Consider the following 20,650-nt stretch of genomic DNA (forward strand, 5'->3'; position numbering starts at 1 on the left):
ATTAACAGGTGTTTCCCTTCATCTATTCAACTTTATTAAATAATCAAATGCTTTATTTGTTTGTAACAACATATATATCCTTTGCGCAGTGGCTGGCTTAGCTAATGCTAAAGACCATAAAATCAGCCAGTTTGATTCCAGATCTGCCCCTTTCGATCATTATACGATCACGTCACTTATGTTTCCAATACTATTACTCTCTGTCAATGTTGGACTATTAATCAGGATGATACGGCAGAGGGTCGCATACCTGGATTCAAACTCGCTGGTTTGTGTTCTAATATTTAGTTATGCTCTCAGTGGTGTGGTTATATAATTCTGTGTAACCAAAGATAGGTAGGCTGAATATGTGGGATATAAATTTCTGTATAATTCTTGACATCCACTGAGATCCTTTATTTGTCATTTCAGAAACATGATCCTCCCATCAGCAGTATTCCTTGCTTGCATTATAAGAAAATGAAGGATAATGAAGTGAAGGAGCAGAACAATGACATCATGTCAGCCCGCCGTCCATTGGAATCGCCATGTAATAAATCTTTGGAGGACCAGCCTGAAGAGCCAGACTCCACTGCTGCTGATAGCTTTGGTTCAGATGACAAAGAGCCTCCAGGGGACATAGCACAGGGAGCACTGGGCCAGGTGAAGGCAAAAGTGGAAGTCTGCAAAGATGAATCCATTGGTGAGTATAGTTAAGTAATACAAACATATAAACAAAATATTTTACATAGGTCCAAAGTTAGTAAAGTAAAATACTGAGTCATTAAGGAGAGTAAGGGAAAAAAGAGGAGTAAACGTGATCACAATGCAAGGGGTGCAAACTAGTTTATTATTTTTCTTGAGAAAATACTACTTTTTTTTTTTTTTGATCTAGGACATGCCCTACACGAACTATAAATCTGTTCCCACATTTTAATTTTACCTCCACTTCCAATGCGACATGGTTTTGCACAGGTGCAAAGTTACGCCTTTTTATTTTTTTGCTTTACTTTCCTTAATGACTGCCACTTTCTGTTCTCGTTAAGTGTCCGAGTTCTCGTTCTCTGTTTTGCAAGTATGAGAAAATGAGCTTAATAGTATAGTGCTAGACCAGTGCTGGCTAACCTGTGGCACTCCAGGTGTTGTAAAACTACAAGTCCCAGCATGCTTTGCCAATATATATAGCAGTTTATTGCTGGAAGGGTATGCTGGGACTTGTAGTTTCACAACACCTGGAGTGTCACAGGTTAGCCAACACTGCTAGACCATCTGCTGTCTGCAAAGAAATGTATACTTCAAATGTTTACCAAAAGAGCCTCCTAAGCTTTAGCTTGAAGGGAAACATGCGTGGGAGTCCTGTGGTTTTGGACATACCTATGTTGATTGTTGAATATTGAATGCAAATTGTGGTTACATACATTCTTAAATATCACATTAATTATTTGTGTTCTTAGACCTTGAAGATTTCCGAAGTTATTTGGAAAAAAGATTTGATTTTGAGCAGGTTACTGTTAAGAAATTCAGGACATGGGCAGAAAGACGACAGTTCAATCGTGAAGTGAAACGCAAGCAGGCAGAGTCTGAGAGACCCATTTTACCTGCGAATCAGAAACTTATAACCTTGTCTGTTCAGGATGCACCAACAAAGAAAGGTTTGTTTCATTGCAGAAACATTTTAATGTTTCACTCATTCTAACATTTTTGTCCCGTCAAGGTGCAGCTAAAATTGTACAAGTCAAACCTTTTTCTTTTATAATACTGTAAAACTTTTTTAGAATTAAGACTGCCACGCACAACTTTGTACCTTTTTAGTAGAATAACAGTTAATACATAAAGCAGGCATAATGTTTTAAAAACCTGTTTTTATGACTTTCAACCAATGTTTTTATTTGCTAGAGTTTGTTATTAATCCCAATGGGAAGTCTGAAGTTTGCATCCTCCATGAATATATGCAGCGAGTCCTGAAAGTTCGCCCTGTTTACAACTTTTTTGAATGTGGTAAGAAAATTAAAATTCATTGCATGCCTCTGCATGGTGTCATGGAGTGTTGCAGTAGTTCAGTGCATCGCATAGGGAAAATGATAATTGCTGGTCATAACCAGGTACATGAATTCTGCTTTGGGCTTTTTTATTTTTTATTTTATTGAAGCTCTTTTTCTCTTGGTAAAACAATTCTAGTTCTGTGTAGAAAGATGTGATTTACTACTAGGATTGCCAACACACAGCTACCAGAGTGATAGTGGATTTATGAAATTTTAAGTTTATTAGCCATTTGTTGCATGTTTAGTACATCTAATATTAAATAGCATCACCTCCTTGACAACAGTGGGAAAATTTGTTGTAGTAATGATTTATGGTACTACAACAACAAAATGATTGCGCCACAAAAAAATATAATTATGATCTTGCAATTATAGCTATGTATATGGTGGCATGCAAAACATTTAAGTGATGCAATCTATTCTAAAAGCTCTTTGAAAATGAGATTGTCCAAATGTGATCATTTTGATTGGCTACTACTTAAACAATAAGAACTCGTGTGTTTGAGCAAGTTGAACAATCATATTTTAAGTGACCTCCACTCCACCTCACATGTGCAATATATCAATTTTATCAGATTTGGATTATTGATTGACAAACAATATGTTCATTGGAATATTTGTACAAACTATTTCTCAATGTAAAATTTATAAAATGTTTCCGTGTGTGAATACCTTGAAAACTACTTTCATTAAGGCTAGGTACACACTACAAGTTTATCAGCCATCTATCAGGCCAAACAGCTGACAAACGCCCCGTTGGCCTGATATTGCATTAGTGTATACTTGCACGATTAGGGTGAGTCGTTCCAAAGTACCAATCATGGTTTCATTTGATTGGTTGTACTGTTGAAAAATCTCGTTCCAACCGCCTTCCAATTCTGCAGTGTGTAGGAAATCGGTATCAGGGTCTTCACAGAGTTTAGAGTCATGATCTTTTCAGCCGACCGTTGAGCACAGATCTGAGGGTAAATCTTTTAAAACCTGTATAGTGTGTACACATGAATTGGCATGCTGATGGAGCCTTTTATTTATTTATTTTTACAGTCGTTAGTAAAATCGTTGTAGATAACACATTGGTCGGAAAATTCTGTAGTGTATACCTAGCCTTATACAATGTTCTCTATAATGTGACAAAGTCTTTAAAAATCAACTAAATTGGGCATTACAATTTTTATGTATAAAGACAAACACCTTAGCTGGGTACACACTGATGCAATTATGCAGATCGCACTAGAAACGAATGCTAGATCAGATAGTGCAAGAATGTGTATGCTCCTACCTACAATCATGTTTTATCTTTATGAATTACATCGCATTTGTTAATTGTGGTTTTATAAATTTACTACAGTGTTTTCAGCAGATTATCTGGCCAATCAGATGATAAACGACTGATTGGGACAAAAGCACAGTTGTGTACACTGGAACGGTGAAAGATTTCCGTTCCAAAGCACATGAAATTGTTGATCGATATTTTTAACCTGAACTGAAAATCTCATTCAGCAATGGAATGATATCGTTCCAATTCTGCAGTATCTATGCACTCACGTTCAGGATCTCCATAGAGTTTACAGAGTTGTGATCTTTTCAGTCAATGGTAATGACAGATGAGCACAGATCTGAAGAGACACCCCGTGTATAATGTATACTCATGAGCCTGCATGCTGATCGGAACTTTTTTTTATCAGTCATTGGTAAAATAGTTATAGATAACACATCTGGAGAAAATTTATGTAGTGTGTACCTAACCTAAGATTGACTATCGACAATTAAACGATGTTGAGCAAATGTGGAAGTGTGTATGCACTCATGACCAGCCGTGTAAACAGATCTGTAGTGTGTACAGTGAGACAGATGGTTATGAGATGAAGATAACAGATTTAAAGGTTATGTTCGTTTAGTCGCCAACAATGAAGATTGTGCGTTGCAACCACATCAAATCGCAGTGGACAAAGTGATTTAATAGCGAGATGCAATATATTCTATTCAATAGAATAAGTACAGCCGATACATACGCAAGCACCCTGGATCCAGCATACAGTCATTTAATCCTGAAGTCTGTGGTCAAGTAGAGTGTATAGGGAACCCAGAGCCTGGTTTATATACAGTTTGTGATGCATAAAAAAAAACCAGTAGTGATGTCTCGTCGTGTTTCCATAGATTCAGGATTCAGAGCAGTCCAATATAATGCAGGTCATAGGTCGGTTCAGACAATGCCCGCAAAGGGTGGGGGTCAACTCTTCAACAGCTGTATATGTATCTGCCCGCTGAAAAACTAGTTTAAACTGGTCTATTTGCATTACACACTCAATATCATTCTAATCATTATTCCTCTATCATCCATATACGCAAGATGCGGCCGCTTAGCCGATAGTAACGGATGTCTGATGGGAAAAAGTGGATTATGAAACATGATGTTTCCTAAATCCCAAACCTTAGATATCAACAAAGTGGTTTTAGCATTATTATATTAAACTATTAAATCTATTACATTCGATTATAAATGACTATGCGTTGGAACTTTATTAAGGTGAACTATTTACAAGTGAATGTGTGATTGTATGTGTATGCAGAAGTGTTCGCAAGTGTTATTGCTAAATACGCCATTCCACGCCGTAATGTGCTATTCGCATATTTTCACATAAAGTAAAATGAAATTGATGGTTATTAATTGAAACGACTCCATCCAATTATTCGGTAAATTGTGTAGGTGTATACAGAAATCGCATCTGAAGTAAAATGCAATAGTGTGTACCCAGCTTTCCTCTTATTGTTTGTTGTGCTTTTGGAGTTGCCCCCCTCCCCAGTAGTCGAAACTGATAGATTCAACCTGCTTAGGCACAGTGGACTTTAAGAGCTGTTTTTGTAAAGACTGCATAAAACCTAAGCTTCATGGGTTAGAAGAGGTCTGTTAGGCTTTCTGATTTGTTTTTAAATTCACCAAGCTGGATGCCTGCTTTCTTTTTAGGAAATTGTCTCCTGGATTGATCCTTAGTCAAAAATTAAATATAATCTGTGTAGCATCTAAATAAACACCAGTTTAAAGTTCAAATAATTTTATATATTGGTTATATTGCGGTGAATACAATATTGTGTACAGTGCATTTGTTACCTATGAGACTGCACCATTTCTGCAGTTATGCTAAGACTACCACTGCTGTATAAAGCAGATATTTTACAGTGTTAGCTTAAAGTATTGGGATATGACAGCTAGCATACTGGGTATATTTTCCAAAGTATAATTATTTCTGGTATATTTACCAAATGGTGATATGTTAATTTGCAGTAGTGTATATACCCACTATTCACTTGAAATGTGTATTTAAGTTGCAGCTTCAATACCCAGTGATAAACTATTATAATGAGTGTGTTCCGTAAATCTTGTGTAGAGAACCCAAGTGAGCCTTTTGGAGCATCTGTGATTATTGACGGAGTGACTTATGGTACTGGAACTGCAAGCAGCAAAAAACTGGCAAAGAATAAAGCTGGTAATGTCCATAGAATGTTATGTTACCATATCCTCCTACGCATTTCTGAATATTCCAATTTTGCACTAATCTATTGTTTTATTTTCATCTCAGCCCGATCTACACTGGAAATCCTTATTCCGGACTTTATAAAGCAGACCTCTGACGAAAAGCCAAAAGACAGTGATGAGCTGGAGGTGAGGGAAATCTGTTGAAAAATCATTGTTATCTCTCTTTTTCCAGAACTTTGCTTTACCAATTGAATATTGTATTTTATTCTGGTTATTCATAAGGACAGACATTTGGAGAAAGCATATTGTGTCAAAAGAAACATATATTTTAGTTTTCTTATTTTTGTCACTTGCACCTATTCTTAGTATTTCAACCATATCAGTATTGAGGATTCACGAGTCTATGAATTGACCAATAAAGCTGGATTGCTGTCGCCATATCAAATTCTTCACGAGTGCCTTAAACGGTATGTAGTATCCAGTATATACTTAAATTGTAATTTCATTGAAAACTTGCATACCTATTTAAATATATTTTTTGTGGCCAAAAAAAGTTTGGAATCATTTGTGAAAAGCTTTTTGTCAAATAAAACTTTTTTTCTTTATATTCATCTGCCTGAAGCTACAGTGACAGCCATCATTTTAAAATATTAGAGCAGACAGATTTAGCAGGCATTCTATTTAAATTGTGCACCATACGGTTAGCAAAAAGTTGGTATAAAGTTAAATATGTAACAGAAACTTGCGTTGGATAAAGTTTCTTATGAAATCAAATGTTTCCAGCATGACAGGCTGCTTGATTGTATATTATGGAATTAAAACAATTCCTTTTATTGTAAACCATATATACATGTTCACTTTTCAGATGTTGATATGGTTTAGATGACTGCTAGAAAAAACATGAAAAGAAGATTTTTTTTTTTCTCACCGTAAAATCAATTTCTCTTACTCGATTGGGGAACACTGCAAGACATAGTTTTCCTCCCCTACTATGTCCCACATTTCCTGTAGTCTGTTTTGTCTAATCAAACATCAAAGGAAAAGAAGCCCTACGGGCCAAGAAAAAATAATTTTTAATTTTTTTTTAAATTCACACAACAGAACTGTTTACAGAGCAAAAGAGGGTGCGCAGTGTCCCCCAATGGAGTAAGAGAAATTGATTTTAAGGTGAGTAAAAATCTTTTCTCTTTCCTACCATTGGGGGACACTGCGAGACATTGGGGACATACCAAAGCTGCCTCTAAGGGAGGGAATGCTCTGGAATGGCTGTACGCAACACTCTGCTTCCAAAACTTGCATCCGCTAATGCAATACCCTGCAAACTGTAGAACTTCGCAAAGCTGTGGACAGATGACTAAGTTGCCGCCCTGCATAGCTGCTCCTCCGAAGCTCCGTGGCGGGCTGCCCATGATGTGCCCACAGCTCTGGTAGAGTGAGCCTTTAATGAAAAAGGGACCAGTGGAGACGCCCAGACATAAGCTAGAGAAATAGTGGACCTAATCCAGCGAGCAAGAGACTGCTTTGATTGAGGCTGGTTTGCGCATTAGAAAGAACAAAAAGATCCCTAGTTCTGCGGACAAAACACCGGAGGGCCTGTACCACGTGCAGCGACAGAAACTCGTCATTAGCAGAAGAAGAAGATAACGGGTGGAAAGCTGGGACAACAATCTCCTGATTTAAATGGAACCGAGATACCACTTTCGGGACAAAGGAAGGCTCTTAAACTTTTTTAGCACCCGTGAGAGCATGGGTGTAGGCGGGAACAGGTACACCAGTTGAAAGTGCCATGGCATCTACGAACTCTGCTTGAGGATCTGAGACTTTGAGCAGAATCGGGGAAGCTGATCATTTAGCCTTGATGCCATGAGATCGATCTCCGGCAAGCCCCAACGCTTCACCAGGAAAGCAAAGACCTGTCTGTTGAGAGTCCATGCGCCTGGGTGGACCCCCTACCTGCTGAGGAAGTCTGCCTTCCAATTTTCCACGCCTGGAATGTAAATGGCTGATGTATTAGAAACGTGGTGCTCCGCCCACACCATGATCCTGGTTTCCTGCATGACCCTTGCACTGCGTGTTCCTCCCTAGTGGTTTAGATTTGCCACAGCCGTGGCATTGTCCAACTGAATCTGAAGAGGCTTTCCTGACAGAAATCTCTGTGCTTGAGCCAGCGTCTTGTACACCGCTCTGAGCTCTAGGATGTTGATAGGGGGAGGGTTGCCTCCTGGTGTGACTGGAGACCCTGGAATCTCCAAGACCCCGTTACCCCTCCTCATCATCATCATCATCATCATCATTTATTTATATAGCGCCACTGATTCCGCAGCACTGTACAGAGAACTCATTCACATCAGTCCCTGCCCCATTGGAGCTCACAGTCTAAATTCCCTAACACACACAGACAGAGAGAGACTAGGGTCAATTTTGATAGCAGCCAATTAACCTACTAGTATGTTTTTGGAGTGTGGGAGGAAACCAGAGCACCCGGAGGAAACCCACGCAAACACAGGGAGAACATACAAACTCCACACAGATAAGGCCATGGTTGGGAATTGAACTCATGACCCCAGCGCTGTGAGGCTAAAGTGCTAACCACTAGGCCACCGTGCTCAACCTAACAAACACGCGTCTGTCGTAACTAAGGTCCAAGTCCAGGCTCGAAGAAACTGGCACTTCTCCAGATTCTGCTTGGATAGCCACCATGCTAGAGAGACGAGTGGCATTGGACAGGCGGATGATTTGCCTGTCTAGATGCACATGGGAACCTGACCATTTCTGAAGAATCTCCCGTTGCAGCGGGTGAGAGTGAAACTGTGCGAACGGCACTGCCTCGAACGCCGACACCATCGTCCCCAGAGGTTTCCTGCAACTGAGAAGGGAGACCCGATTCTGCTTTAGGAGGATCCTGGTCTTGCGCAAGAGAATGAGGACCTTGTTGTCCGGTAAGAATATTCTCTGAGTCACTGTGTCGAATAAGAGGCCCAGGAATCGCATTCACTGTTGTGGAATGAGCGAAAACTTGGCCAAATTTAGAACCCACTCATGTGCCTCCAGAAACTGTATAGTGATCTGGATGTCTTGATATAAACGCAACGCTGACTGTGCCTTCAGAAAGAGATTGTCTAGATATGGAACTATCTAGACTCCCCTCTGGCGCAGAAGGCCTGCCATGACCTTGGTGAAAACATGGGGGGCAGACGCTAAGCCTAAAAGAAGTGCCCTGACCTGAAAGTGAGTTTCCTATTGCAAAGCAGGGGAGGCAATGGTGACCACCACTCAATATAGGCACATGTAGGTAGGCATCCTTGATGTTTGTGGAGACCAGAAACTCTCCCTGTTCCATTCCGGCGATGACAGTTCGAATGGATTCCATTTGTAATCTTTGCAGTATTATCTGCTTGTTGAGAGACTGCAGATTTAAAATTGGACGAAATGATTCGTCCTGTTTCGGCACCAGGAAGAGGCTGGAGTAAAAGCCCTGATCTCTCTCCTGCAATGGGACGGGAACAATGACCCCAGCTGCCAGCAGAATCTGGATTGCCTCCTGAAGTGCTCTCCACCTGAGGGCACAAAGGGGGGGTTACTGTGTTGAGAAACCTTCGTGGTAGGAACTGGACTAGGTCTATGACACAGCCTCGGGACACAATTTCTTGTGTCCAAACGTCTATAGAGGATGTCCACCACTGACCCTGGAATCGAAGAAGACGTGCCCCCACCACAGAATCCCCTGGGGAAAGATTGTCACGGAGCAGGCTTGTCCCCCTGGTCTCGAGATTCCTCGCCTAACTGTGCCCCTACCTCTGCTATACGCTCCTCTGGGAGCAGAAGATTGACCTCTGGGCGGAGTACCCCGACCTCGGGCATGAAATGACCAAAACCATCCCTGATGAGGTCTATTGGAACCCCTGGGTAGAGCACTGCTCTGCCCTCCTGTGACCACCTGAATGACCGTCTCCAACTCTGACCCAAAGAGAGTAACCTCCTCAAATGGCAAACCCTCTAGAGCTAAATCAGTGTCCGTTGTCCAAGAACATAACCGTAAGGTACGACAAGCTGCGATAATTTGGCATAGAATTTGGCATTGACAGACACAGCGTCCATGGCTGCTTGGCCTACATAATCCGAGGTGTCAAGGATATGCTCGGCCAAAGAAAGTACTTCTGCGCATAGGGTGTCATGATAATCTAGAATGAGGCTTTCCACATTCTGGGCAGGAGTAGAATCTACTGAGCGAAGTGAGTCATCCTCCTGTAGATCAAAGTCTGCTTCACCCTCCTCTTCTGAGGATTGGTCAGAATCCTGACCACGGCCTTGAGATGCATCCGAGATGATTCTTTTTGCCCTGTGTGATACAGTAAGCAGGTGTTCCTCCTCCTCAACTGATTGGGATTGTGAAGATGTGCCTGCCTCCACTAGTGAATGTATGGAAGTATGTGAAACAGAAATCTCACGTACCTCTGCGAATCGCATCATCGCCTGGGTGAGCTCCGCCATGGCTGTTGTCAGTGACTTCGCCCAGGGCGGTTCTTCCATAGCTGCTGGCCCCTGCATTGGAGCGTGTTGCTCCTGGGTTTCAGCCTCGCAAGCCGTACAGCGAGCATCCTAGTTAGGGCAGTCCGACAGATAATTTATTATTACATTTGGCACAGGTATAATGCAGTGCAGACATAGCAGAGGATCCTTTGTTTTTGGACGTGCCCTTCTCAGACATATATTTAAAATGTATACAGATTAAATACAATATACACTGTATTCTTAATGTTTAGAAAGGTCTGAGAGCTAGAGTCTGATTACAAGGGAAAAGGATCTTATCAGGTCTCAATTCCAGCTAAGTCCTTGTAAATACACCAATCCCAAGACACTGAACAATAGTCCTGATTGTGTAAACAGCGTAGTAAAGAAATACAAGCGTTTTTAAATATTACAATAAGAGTGCAACGATACCAGTAGAGGAGAGGCAGAACAGAGGAGCAGCGTGCAGCGCGATGATCTCCGTGTTCCACAATGAAAGATGGGCGCTTCCGTGACAGGAAGTAGGGAGGTTGTCCTTCCTAGAGCCCTCCCCAAAAATAGCTGCCTCCATGCATGGCTGATGCCTTTGTCTGGCAATCAACGTGCAATATCCGCTATAGAAGAGTCCCCACATGTAATAAAACAGTGTCCAGGTGCGTGTGCTCTATTAAAACAGAATCACCTCCTAATGAGCGCGATCGTTGACTCCGTTGCTCATGTCTAGGGGCGGAGATATGCTGCTGGCATGTAGAGTGGGCCCCTTGGAAGAAACGGACCCTTTCTCTATAGAGGGTCGCAGCTCTTCAAAAATATGGCCCCTATTGCTCGTTTCTAGGGGAATTGCCAACAGAGGTGCCAGGAAGGGAGACTAAGCTGCCTCTGACATGCGCCGGGACCCAGAGTGAACAGAGCTCAAGTTCTATTCACTCCCTGGGTCTTGAGATCGAGCCCCGCACTGCACCTAAGTAAAGAATAAAATAAACACATGAAAAAGCTAAAACTAATACAAGTATAGGCAGGAGCCATACCAAAATGACCTATCTCTTAAGGCACTTAAAAATAATAATAAAAAAAAAAAGGCTGGGGCTACAGGAGAGGAGGTGCATAGTAGGGGAGTAAAAACAAGTCTTAAGTGCCTAAACTCCTAGTCCCACCTACTATACCCCAATGTCTCGGTGTCCCCCAATGGTAGGAAAGAGAAAATACAATTGTGATGTTTACAGATGCATGATGCAATCTCTGTTCATGATGAATCTGTAGCTGCTATGTATTCAATGAGTGGTGCATCTTTAAAACTTGTGTGATAAACTACTTAAATTCTGCAGCTATTAGCCATATTAATTTTGGTCTTGTATCTATTTAATAGCATATTTAATCTATCTGCAATGTTGAAGTGAATTTAAATTCCCCAGAATATTTTAGGAGGATAAACTGTACTATTTTGCCAACAAAACACTACAAACAATAACAGACCTGCTAACAATGCTGCCGCTTTTCTGTAAAGGTCCATCCTACATAAGTAAGCTGCCCAGTTTGTACTTATTATTTACATGGGCGCACTTTGAGTAGCGTTGCCTTTGCCTACTAATCGGATCATACATTAATTCAGTGCACTGTCATCCCGAACTGCCAGTCTGTCTGTGCTGATTTGTTGTGTGATCTAATTATACTGTGCGGGCAGCACTGACCAGAGTGGTACCCGTATAATTAGCAAGTACCCAAAAATCTGCCATGTGTCAAGGTTCCATAAAAACAAAGGATAAACATCTACAGGTATATAACTGCAAAGCACATACACAACCTTCATAGCATTGAGAGGGTTATAAAGGTTTGTGTCTTGGTTCTTCTATTTAGATCGCATTTTTTCACGTAATGCTTAGTGATGGTTTCTATCCTATACTCATAGAAACCACGGAATGGGCGACACGTCAATCAAGTTTGAAGTGATTCCTGGAAAGAACCAGAAGAGTGAATATGTGATGACTTGCGGAAAGCACACTGTCAGAGGCTGGTGTGAGTTCCCTGAGCATTTCTTTTTTTCTTCACCAATGGTTGCTGGGATGTTTTCTCTTAATTGTGCTGTATTATATACAGGACTGTAGTCTGGCAGAAGGGAGGACTAACCAAACTGCAGGTTCATCTGCTTTTATAAGGGATACAAATTAGATTGTTAAAGCGCTTTTTGACATTGATTTGGTTTTTGAGCAGGCAAAGGTGCTTCCTCATCCACCTTGTAATGATTTAGATATAGACCACGTGGTTCCTTTTAGCTTCTGTGATAGGCATCTAGATGTACAGCCATGGCTATACACTTTTGTAAATACAGATATTTTGTAGTATAGCTTTAAATGTTTTCTATTCATTGTAGGCAAAAACAAGAGGGTAGGAAAGCAGTTGGCGTCACAAAAAATTCTTCAACTTCTGCATCCTCATGTAAAAAATTGGGGCTCCCTTCTCCGCATGTATGGAAGGGAGAGCACCAAAATGGTGAAACAGGTGAGTCTTAACCTTTCCATTTCATGGATATTGCAATTTTTCAGTACAAACACATTGATTTGACCATGAAATATGCTACCAGTGATATAAGCAGAACCATGATGTGAGGATTACCTTAGTTTATTGACTGTATCTTTCTTTACCAGGAAACCTCGGATAAAAGTGTGATAGAATTACAGCAGTTTGCCAAAAAGAACAAGCCAAATATCCATATCCTAAATAAGCTACAGGACGAGATGAGAAGGCTGGCTCAGGAGAGGGTGAGTGATGGTTTCCAATCAGAAATCTATAATTTAATCTGTAAATTAGTTTTTGTATATTAATTTAAGGTTGGGCCCTGGGACTATGTCTATGTTCCTTAATAGAGAATTAGCAAATCAATAAAGACCCCCATCTTTAACTGGAGGGGGAGTGTATGATCAGGAAGACTAATCAAGATTGGCCTCCTGCCCACCCGCCCTGTCTCCCTTTTTGTTTTTAGCTGTGAAAACTGGTACTTGGAGCCGGCCAGCTGGGGGAGAGTGCCTGTTAGTAAATATTTACTATGTAGTGGCATGGCTTTAAGAAGGTAAATGTGAATGTAGGATAGACCTTAACATATAAATATATAGCAGTGTTACACTTTTCTTTGAACAGATTTCAATTTGTATGTTAAGTTTATATGAAAACTTAAAAAGGGTAATAAAGATTTTTTTTTTTTCTGTCAATAGGAGGAGACCCGTAAAAAACCCAAGATGACGATTGTTGAATCTGCACAGCCTGGCAATGAACCTCTGTGTACAGTGGATGTCTGACCTGTACTAAAAGGCAGCAATAAGAAACTTGGGAGGCTTGCTTCAGTAAACTGTTCCACTGATTTTGATGAAGGTGATGCGTAAACAGGGCTGCTTCCTTATGCATTATCCATCCTGCGTCATTTGGACAACACTATATAGAAATATTACCTCCTTTATCAAACATGCTGTTTTGGTCTCATTTCAGTTCCTCTTATGTCCTCCAAAAAAAAAGCAATGCTGCGATGTGCAAATCTAAAAGGCATAAGCATTATATTTAGGACATCAAGCACTTTCCCTTCAAGGGACGCTTCTGGTAGTTGTGTGTATGTTTTGTCTATACTTTTTTTTGTTTGTTAAACTGGACCTTAAAATATACATTGTTGTCTTTATTTCACAAATATGTTTAGTTTCAGTATGTACTGAATGCACTGATTAAGATGGTTGATGAGTCTTAAGATCTGAGGAGCCAGCAACATAACTGATGTGAGAGCTTCAGGCTATGGAAACCACTGCAATAGGATTTCTTGTGGTTACCACCCTATGTGCACAGACAATGTGTAAATATTATAACCCTGAAATGAGGTTCTTGCATTTATCTTTATAATTGATGTAAGAAGGACACAGCACAATTTCCAGCACATATCTAAAAAATTTGGTTTTGCACACGTCTCAGCTGCTTGTTATTTCCTAAATACAATGTTGCTCTGTCACATCTACTGTACTGCCCCCTTCACCTGTGTGGTGTGTGCTGCAGATGTGCCTTCTACTGCCAAGTTCAGAGCAATCAACTGCTGTAGTCTCTTGTGTAAAGGATGTTTACTCAAGATGTCTTGAAAGCACAGCCTGTATGCAAATTGAATGAATGCTGTTTTACTATGCCCTTCAATAGCTGCATCAGTCTGCAATGCAAATACTACTCCTGTAAGTGACACACACAGTGTGTGCTGTATATGGAGCCTGTGTGATCACACTGCCTTGTATTCTAGAGGTCACGTGAGCAGGAATTTATACAGACTGCGCTCAATCTGTCCTGATAAATTGACTAAGCACACAGAGGGGTGGCAGGCTCTTTCAAGGTGTTATGGAGCCTTTGTTTGTTTATATAGGGTATCATTAGGTTGTTGGTGACTAAGGCCCCTCAGTAGAGGCTTGAAGTATTATTTGTAAGACAAATTCCTTTGCATTTGATGAAATTTGTACTTTTAAGTGAAATCCATTCATAGTGATTTAGCACAAATTTCTTTTTGTTATTTTTATTGAGTTCTATTTAATAAGTCATGAAAATGTTTATACTAGATTTGAAGAATAGTCAATAAATGTATGTAGGATCATATTAATGTTACAAATATGGATTTTAGTAATTTTTGGTGTGTCGTAGGTTTTCTTGACCACACAATTATTTCCTGTGTAGTAAAGCCTTATATGAACCAAAGGCAATGAAGGGCAGCTGTAGGCCATGGTTTCAGAGTGTGTGAGTATTTGTGGGTAAAAAATGCAGGGTAAAATGGCATGATGTTTCTCATTTCATATTTTTATATTGTAGTTTTTAAATTGGGAAAACATCTAGAATTTTATTTCTGACTTTTTTTTGTTTTTTTTTTGCCTATTACAAGTAGATTCACTCAACATGTGGGTTGTCTCTCATACTCCCTATTAATGCAATTCTACTTTAGTTTTTACTTTATGCATCATAGCGATCCTTTTTTCTGTACAAAGACACTTTTGTTAATGTAAAACGTTTTCTAGGAATGACCACTCCCATACCACACTTATCAGCAGGCAGAAGCCATGACACTACAGTCAGGTACAACTACGATTGTAATGTCAGTTGCTAGAGTTCACTGTGACAGACTGGAAGAGGTTTCTCCAGGGAGGACCATTTAGTGGAGGACAAAATTTTATTTGAGGGTTTTTGGGCAATAAATGGACATCTGTTGTGGTCTCTTTGGGATTTAATTTTATCTCAGCCAAACCAGCAAGCCCATATTGAGGGCTTTGTCATACACTTGTTTTCATGCTTTTTTTGTACAAATGTTGATGGATTTTAATGTGCAGGGCCGCAAGACATCATTTCTCTATGTATAGAAAGGCGAGTGCAAATAGGAATGCATCGTAAATGCTTTTGTTGTTGTTTTGTTTGTTTTTGTTTTTTTTTACTGGGTTTCTGTTGCGTTCCTCATTGTCTGAGCAGTTGCTTGAGCCTTCAGAGAAACACTTGTTAGGCTTTGATAAAGGTTAATGATGCCATCTCTTGTGCTTCATTCAGATCAGCACTGTCCAACTTTTTCATTGTGGAGGGCCATGTTTCTTTTGACTCACATAGTTGTACCAAATATACAATATGACACGCACTTTCACTCTATTGTGAACCAAGTCACATTATGTTTTCCATAAATACCTCAAATAACATTAGAACGGCTCTTAAATCTATCCTGGTTAGATACACCTTCTCTGTTTTGAATGCACAATCATTTATACTGATACTGAAGATTACATCCAGCAAACACAACAGCAGAAATAGCATGATGTCATGTAGTTGGCCAGATATTTCCAGCCTATGGAAGAAAGTGTCACTGTCGATGTTCCTTTATTCAAAGTATAAGGTATTACGTCCTGGATATGAAATAATGTAGTGCTTCTGGGAAAACGCCCATACTTACAGAATATCAACATATTGAGAATTAAACCTAATTAAACCATACAAGAGACACAGATGTGCATTACTTTGTGGATGCGCATTCATACAAAAAAGGCACCACTTGTATAAGACTGCTGCTTATATATTTAACTAAACATTTCTGTCTAAATATGAGGGTAAAGCGCTTTTTTCAAATGGGGGAAAAAAAGGAATAAAAGTTTTGTATTGGCAAAACATAGCAAGCTATAAAGTAACTGTTTGTGCTTTCCCCTTTTACCCCTTTACTTCTGTACTTTGCATATTCTCCACATGTTTTGTCTTTTTGCATTTAATATGTTGAAGTAATCAAATCACTCTCTGTATAAATGCCATCTTAACTTCATTTGTAGTTATTGCCATAACAATCATCATCATTTATTTATATAGCGCCAACATATTCCGTAGCGCTTTACATTTGGGGACGAACATAGTCAACTAATAAACAAACTGGGTAAAACAGACAGAGGTGAGAAGGCCCTGCTCTCAAGCTTACAATCTATGGGACAATGGATGTTAGTGCATTAAAAGCTTGCAATAATTTTCTTTTACATTTAGCTATTAAAAGGAATCCCTTTTTTATCCACTTTTCTTTTCCATCTTAAAAGTGCTTTACCCTCACATCTATTATACAGCTACACATTAGCAAAACACAACAGTTTTATTTTTTCCCCTGGAGCTTTCAGTGATGGTCAGTGGACAACTCCTTCCTAAGCAAATTATATTTTTCCATCCTCCAATAATAAGTAAACTGGGGATGGTTTCAGCTAATGACAAAACTGTGCAGTCATCCATTGAAAATGAAATGATTTTTTCAATTAAACTGCTTGACATCAGATCCCCCAATGAGATTGTGAGTTGCTGTAGTGTAGCCAAAGCAGATGTGAGGTCAGCTTGGTTCTTCCTGCAGCAGTGGTTGCTTTTGGCATTATGGGACTCGGAGGCAGACTGATGAGATGGTTGCAAGCCACTGGTCACCAGTTGCACAATAGATCACTACAGTGTGAACAGGGATGGCTGGGTGGTGTGTAACCTTATTTTCATAACAGTGCATGTTCTTAATTAATATTTGTTAGCCCATGCCATCCTTCTTTTTTTTTTTTATGGTACATTTATTACCAAGTGGTACTGCCGACAAATTCTTGTGGTATGTTAGTCTGTTAATTAACATAAAATAGCTATTTACTATATTACTACAGAATAAAATATATTGCGTAATTCAGAGGGGATATTTTGTTAAACTTATTAACATAAGGGATTACTTGGCATACATTTAGACAGTGTATTTTTAAAACCTTTTACAGATGTGAGAGAGAATGGATTACAGGGCAGTGATGTTGGTAATATGCACTGGACGAATGTAACAAAATAGCAACTGCTGTACATATTATGCATGTTTATAATCTGCTTCTTTGTCTTACATTAATGAGATGTAGGAAGCAAGCCTCAAACCAGGGTACAGTAAAACCTATGTGGGTTGTACTCATTGAGAATTACATAATGATTGTATAAAGTTTTTAATGTGCTTTTGATTAGAAAGCCATAACATGAAAAACTAAATGCAAATATATATATTTTTTTTATTATTATTGATCACTAGAATTAACAGATTTCAAAGGTTCCAAGCATCATATAATGAAAGCCAATGTCGCTGTATAAACTATGCTTTATTATAGAGAGGCTTTCAAAACCTGAAGTAATTGCATTTTAATCATGGGTTTTGTTCAAAATTGTACTTTTTTTTTTTTTATTATTATTATTTTTTACCCTATATAAACATAACTCACTATGCTACCTATCAATTTATAGGCAACAACCAACTGACTGAAAGATACTTGAATCAGCTTATTTTTGTTTTGGTGTTGTGTTTTGCATAAAGAGGGACTTAACCCAAAAACATTTTATAGTGTTGCATATTATGGTGAAGGATATTACCCTACATTTGTTTGTTCAAAAGTCCATTGTCGTATTTATGTGTGAGGCCATCACACACACCTAGTCACTGATTTGAATCAATAAATTGCACCCTCCCTCTCTTTCTTCCCCCCCCCCCCCCCCCCCCCCCCCCACACACACACACACACACTTGATGATTGACAATCAGACCAGAGCATTCCTGTTACAGGTTTTCTGTATCATTATATATTGCTCAATATCCAATGAGAGGAAGGGGATCCACATGGCGGCACCTTATCCACATCAATAAACATTGTGATTATAATGTTGTTGTAAGACAGGCTGTATTGACCATTTATCACTTATTCCACGTAAATGGTATCTATTCATATAAGCACTTTCATTGTTTGGGGGTGGGGGTTTTATACCTGATAAACAATTTGTGATCACTTTATATTCTGAAGTGGAAGCAAGCTTATTTCTTTAGTTTTTGTGGTTGTTTTTTGTCAGTATTATTTTGTTTCCAAGCTCTGTAAAATGGCTGTTGTATAACGACCTGAAGGCAATAGTTTAATAAGGGAGTCCTACAATAAAGCGCCTGTCTGTAGCAGGAAGTACTCTTCTGTACACCATGTTTCCTTCTGCCATTAATCTACACAAATAATCTACAATGTATGCCTCTCCCATAATGTGTTGCTGTAATTGATTCACTGATAGAATATGGGTCAAACATCTTTATTAAATTTACTACTAATTTCTTTATATAGGAGTTGACAAACCAAAGCTTTTGATTTCAAAGTGAAATTTTAGTTTTGAAATTTGTATTGTAGAAGAGTAATGCAATAACTATCTCCTTTATTTAATGTGCTTGTATGGTATTGTGAGGTCTGCTTCTAAAGTGACCTGCATATGCATACATGTAGATTCATCATTTATAAGGTCTGTGTAGTTTTTTTTTTTTTAACACTTCCAGTTTTTTGTTTTTGCTCTCATTTTGCTAGATTTGGGTCTGATTATCAGTTTCACAATGTTTAATAGAAATATTAAGAACTTTTATTTTGTTAATGTGTTTGAAATTTTCTCAGTGGGGAAAATGTCTTTCATTTGAGTTTAAAAGTATTATGCTTTTTTGGAACCCGTAGCTTTCCAATATAGCAGTAAGGCGAGAGTCCGTTCTCTAGGACACTCCAGTACCTCAAATGATAGGTGTTTGAGAATGGAGTCCAGGAGATTTTCTGGAGCATGGAAGTCATTTGCATCATGTCAGATTTAAAAAAAAGTTTCTTTGGGGGACCACAGGGCTAGAATTTTAAGGAAACCGTATAGGGGTCATGGTAATAAGACCCCATCTGACTTCTGTATGGCGGGGGCGGCTTGGGTGAACTGTTCATTGAATGTGTTATAGAACCCTTTAACGAACTGGTATAAGTACTATTTATGATCCATATGAATTACTACCAATTTCAGTCACATATGAAACTGTTAACTCATTATTAATATTTTGACCTGCAACGTCAATGTTGTACGCTTATATGTTGCTAATTTGTACTGCAATAGTGTGAGACCTATTTTTGGTGCATGAAGATTTAAAGCCGGTTTTAGCTTATCTTATAGATGAATATGCGTGATACTGCTCCAGCAATTGTGACCCTTTCAGTCTTTAGAGTATTATGAACTTGAAGTGGTGCAATAATTTGGATTAGATTTGTTTTCTTAATATTTTATATTTAAAATTCTTGAAAATGGTAACCCCTCTTGTGCTGGAGCTACCCAAATGGTAATGTAAAGCTGAAGGTACGTGACCGGTACATACATGCCATGCTTAATTAGTATGGGTATTTAGTGCCTGTCTCTGCCCATACTCCATTTTTTTTCTTGTAAGAAGCTGGTGGCGTTATAAAAATGTTATTTTACTGTAAGCCATTCAGAAGCATATCTGCGTTATCTTACACTTAAGCATTGATGTTACCCTATGCTGTATGTGTATATATAAATATAAACGCTGATATCCAGGCTAAGCTATTTAAAATAAGTCTGCTAGTCGTTGGTCATTTGGATATGTTTATGTTCAATGCACTGTTTCAAGAAATATTTTGTGTAGCCACTGGTGAATTAAAAGCTTTGTTTATCTCCAGGTGGCTTTAGTAACCAGCGTAAGTATTGTCTGCACGGTGAAAACTTGTGAACTAATTAATGATTGCTGTATGAATTGTGTTGAGTGACTGTCAGATAAGTGATTTGTTTTACTTGTCTCCTGTTTTAAAATGGGTTTCTGCTTTCAATACTGATGTAAATTGTGCATTTGACCCTAAATATTGTGTTTTAAAACCTTTTTGGTTTCTTAGTTTTAAGCAATAAAGTTTGATATTACAGTTAAACAGTGTGGTCCCTTTTTTGACAAAATTGATTCTATGCAGGTGGCCTCGGCATACCCAATCTTCGCAACTATTACTATGCAGCACGTTTAGCACAATGTGTCCAATGGCACTCCCCGCCTGGAACCAGGGTCTGGGTCGACATAGAATCGGATCTTCTAGGAGGCTCACCGATTTGTTCTACCCTCTGGCTCCCAGCTGTGCAGCGCCCAGCCCCTTCTCGGCTCACCCAGTCAGGGGCGGATCTAGACATTTGTCCTACCCAGGGCGATTATAGGGGGGTGGGGGGCCATTTAGGCCCCACCCACTTTCTGATGTCTAAGGCTGCCGGCGGCTGCACAGTATGTGCAGGTCCGTTCAGCAGTGGCAGTGTGCTGTCCCGCTGCTCTGATTGTGTTTAAACAATCAGAGCAGCCGGGCAGCACACT

General features: G+C 39.4%; 1 protein-coding gene across 2 annotated transcripts in view; it reads left to right on the forward strand.

The window, feature by feature from the left end:
- DGCR8 (DGCR8 microprocessor complex subunit) overlaps positions 1–20,225 on the forward strand; it is a 31,938-nt gene extending 11,713 nt beyond the window's left edge. Inside the window, exons 5-14 of one of the 2 annotated variants that reach the window (XM_075216807.1) lie at positions 412–682; positions 1,434–1,631; positions 1,876–1,977; positions 5,408–5,506; positions 5,600–5,682; positions 5,863–5,963; positions 11,912–12,018; positions 12,374–12,501; positions 12,648–12,761; positions 13,212–20,225. In XM_075216807.1, coding sequence (XP_075072908.1) covers positions 412–682; positions 1,434–1,631; positions 1,876–1,977; positions 5,408–5,506; positions 5,600–5,682; positions 5,863–5,963; positions 11,912–12,018; positions 12,374–12,501; positions 12,648–12,761; positions 13,212–13,295 — 1,287 coding nt within the window. In that variant the 3' untranslated portion in view covers positions 13,296–20,225. The remainder of the gene's footprint in view (positions 1–411; positions 683–1,433; positions 1,632–1,875; positions 1,978–5,407; positions 5,507–5,599; positions 5,683–5,862; positions 5,964–11,911; positions 12,019–12,373; positions 12,502–12,647; positions 12,762–13,211) is intronic. The other variant, XM_075216815.1, reaches the window with a different exon arrangement.
- Positions 20,226–20,650: the final 425 nt, after the last annotated feature.

This window comes from Mixophyes fleayi, chromosome 1 (genome assembly GCF_038048845.1).
Source record: "Mixophyes fleayi isolate aMixFle1 chromosome 1, aMixFle1.hap1, whole genome shotgun sequence".
Lineage (NCBI taxonomy): Eukaryota > Metazoa > Chordata > Amphibia > Anura > Limnodynastidae > Mixophyes > Mixophyes fleayi.